The 2,747-nt window shown below is 39.4% G+C and overlaps 1 protein-coding gene across 1 annotated transcript; it reads right to left on the bottom strand.

The window, feature by feature from the left end:
- Nucleotides 1-1,536: 1,536 nt before the first annotated feature.
- On the bottom strand, nt 1,537-2,493 carry LOC119040586 (olfactory receptor 2AG2-like). Its single transcript, XM_037133605.2, has one exon. It carries the CDS (start codon nt 2,485-2,487, stop codon nt 1,537-1,539), a length of 951 nt encoding a protein of 316 aa, XP_036989500.2. The 5' UTR covers nt 2,488-2,493.
- Between the last annotated feature and the right edge of the window lie 254 nt (nt 2,494-2,747).

The raw sequence follows: 2,747 nt of genomic DNA, 5'->3' as shown, positions 1-2,747 counted from the left end.
TAATAGTTAGCATGTTCTAAGCAGTACTCTCCAGGCTCTGGTCTATGCACTTGACATTCACTTTTCTTACTCAGTCATTCTAAAAACATCATGGCATTGTCAAGAGTCATATTATTATCACCACTTTTAAGATGAGCAAACTGAAAGACAAACAGTTCAATCTAGTGTCCAAAGACACACAGATGATAAAAGGGAAGCAGAGATTCACACTCAGCATTCTGGCCCCCTCCTCCCTGGCTACTCACTCTCTACCCCAAAACAATATTGTCCTCTCTTAACAAGGAAGAAAGTTCAATAAATTTTAAATGTCAGAACTGCAGGACTTTAAGCAACATGTATATAACTATTTAGTAAAATACAAATATGGATAACAAAAAAAATAAAAGAAAAACTTTATAGGCAATTTTTACTTATTTCTAAATTTTCTCAGCTTTTATAATGAACTTGGTTTAGATTTATAGATTGGTTTTAACTTTTATATTATTGTTTAGCCTTATAGATTAAATAATTAAGATTATTTCTGTAAAAAAAGGGTTTTCAGTTTTCACAAAGCACTATTCTAACAATTCCAACTATGTGAGCTAGGATATTTTTGAGCTATTCTTAACAAATTTAAGTTCCCAGCTTTTGTTATAAGTTTTCCTAAATGCTAAAATAAACCATATTTAAGATAACTAGAAAGTGAGTTATATATTTTACTCCTACTTTCTGTGGACACTGACCTACATATATACTCACCTCAAAAGTATGAACTCCTTGCAATTATTTGATGTTTCAAAACACACCTATATATGTGTAATATACTTTTAAAAATTCAAGTAATACACTTAACAGATGTTTCTCATTGTTGTTAATCGTATCTCTAATTCTTACTTTAAATCTGATACTCTCACATTCTCTTTTACTCATTTTAATTTTAATTTTAATTTTAGTTTGAGGCAGCATAAAAATGCCCATTCAACCTTTTTCACCATTTCAACATCGGTATTATCTTTACATCTGTGTTTAGTATGGGCTAGTGCTTAAGTCCAGAGTACAAATCTATTACTTTCTAAAAAGTTGCTTGAACAATCAGTTGCCTAATAAGCAAGAAGCCCAATATATCTTCTGAAGCTACTTATCTCTATTAATTGTCCTAGAATTCAATGGAAAGCAGTTCTCCTCTGATGTTAACAGACTATTGGAGCTTGGTCAGCCTACAACTATCACTGTTTGTCACTGCTATGTGATACTGAATTTAAAACAGTCCTCTACCATGTTTACATGAAAATCATGTCAGGATGAAGTCCTACCACAGAGGACATCCATTCCATGCTTTTCTTCTGTTCCTTTTACGATGTGGGCTTCCAAGGTGAAGATGATATATCCCATGTGATTGTAGCTTAAGGTCTCTATGCTCACCTGCTATACAGCAGAAATGAAATGAAAACATTTTCATGTGTTTATATTATCTCATACAGAGCTAAATATAAGACTGGTTGTGTATAGCATTTTGAGTTGGAGAAGGAATGGTGAGAGATGAGCCATGATCACTCCCTAGAAGTTGGGGTGTGTCTGCAGCCTGTATTTTCCTAGGACCCTTTTCATGGCCCCTATGACCTCCTTATTCCTCAGGCTGTAGATGAGGGGGTTTAGGGCTGGAGTAACCATTGTGTAGAAAACAGAGATGATGTTGTCCTGCTTGGGGCTGTGGAGGGAACTAGGCAAAACATACATGAATGTGGCAGCTCCATAGAACATCCCAACCACGGTCAGGTGGGAAGAACAGGTGACTAGGGCTTTCTGCCTCCCCTCATTTGAAGGCATGTGGAGCACAGTAAATAAGATTAGTGCATAGGAGGTAACAATGACAGAAAGAGGGAGCAAGAGGAAAGTCACACCCGTCACATACACAATAAGCTCATATCTGGAGGTATCTGCACAGGCCAACTTCAGAAGAGGTGGGATCTCACAAAGCAGGTGACTTATTTTCTGGGACATGCAGAAGGAGAAGTGCATGGTATACAAGGTATGTCCTAGAGCACTCAGGGTTGCCAGGATCCAGGACATGGCCACCATGAGCCAGCAGACCCACATACTCATGAGAACCATGTAGTTCAGAGGATGACAAATGGCCACATACCTGTCATAGGCCATGAAGGCCAGTAGGAGGTCCTCTGCACCACCCAGTGTCAGTGCTAGAAACATCTGAAGGGCACAGCCCCCAAATGAGATTCTGTTTTCACTGAGAAAAAAATCCACGAGGGCCCTGGGAGTGACAACAGATGTGAAGAGCAGGTCCATGAGTGAGAGCTGCCCAAGCAGGAGGTACATGGGCACATGGAGCCGGGCATCCACTGTGATGAGCAGGAGCAGCAGGCCATTGTTGGTCAGAGCCAACATGTAAAGAACTGCGAGTGTGGCCCAGAGCAGCTCAGGGGACCCACTGTCCTTCAGAATCCCCATCAATATGAAGCCACCTTCCAGGGTGGAGTTCCAGTGCTCCATTCTGTGCTGTTTATTCAGTTGCCTAGAACCAAACAGAGTCTCAGTGAAACTTTCTCAGGGAGTTCACCCCAGTTTTATCTCCTGTCACTTATACATGGTGAACAGGATCCCGTGAGATATATCTCTTCCTGTTGGTACCTATGTTTGCCTTATAACTTCTTAATTTTTAAATCTTTTATGGAGTTATGATAAAGCATGTTGCTAATAGCTAATTATTTAGAATTCCCTTTAAATAAGGCATCCAAGAGAATGAGTCCACA

Source organism: Artibeus jamaicensis, unplaced genomic scaffold (genome assembly GCF_021234435.1).
Source record: "Artibeus jamaicensis isolate MK-2021 breed Jamaican fruit bat unplaced genomic scaffold, CSHL_Jam_final contig_2598, whole genome shotgun sequence".
Lineage (NCBI taxonomy): Eukaryota > Metazoa > Chordata > Mammalia > Chiroptera > Phyllostomidae > Artibeus > Artibeus jamaicensis.
Note: the sequence above shows the minus strand (reverse complement) of the source record. Positions and strands in the feature narration are given on the sequence as shown.

Excerpts from the sequence above, each read along its gene's own strand:
- LOC119040586 (XM_037133605.2), bottom strand. The coding sequence starts at position 2,487 with ATGGAGCACTGGAACTCCACCCTGGAAGGTGGCTTCATATTGATGGGG.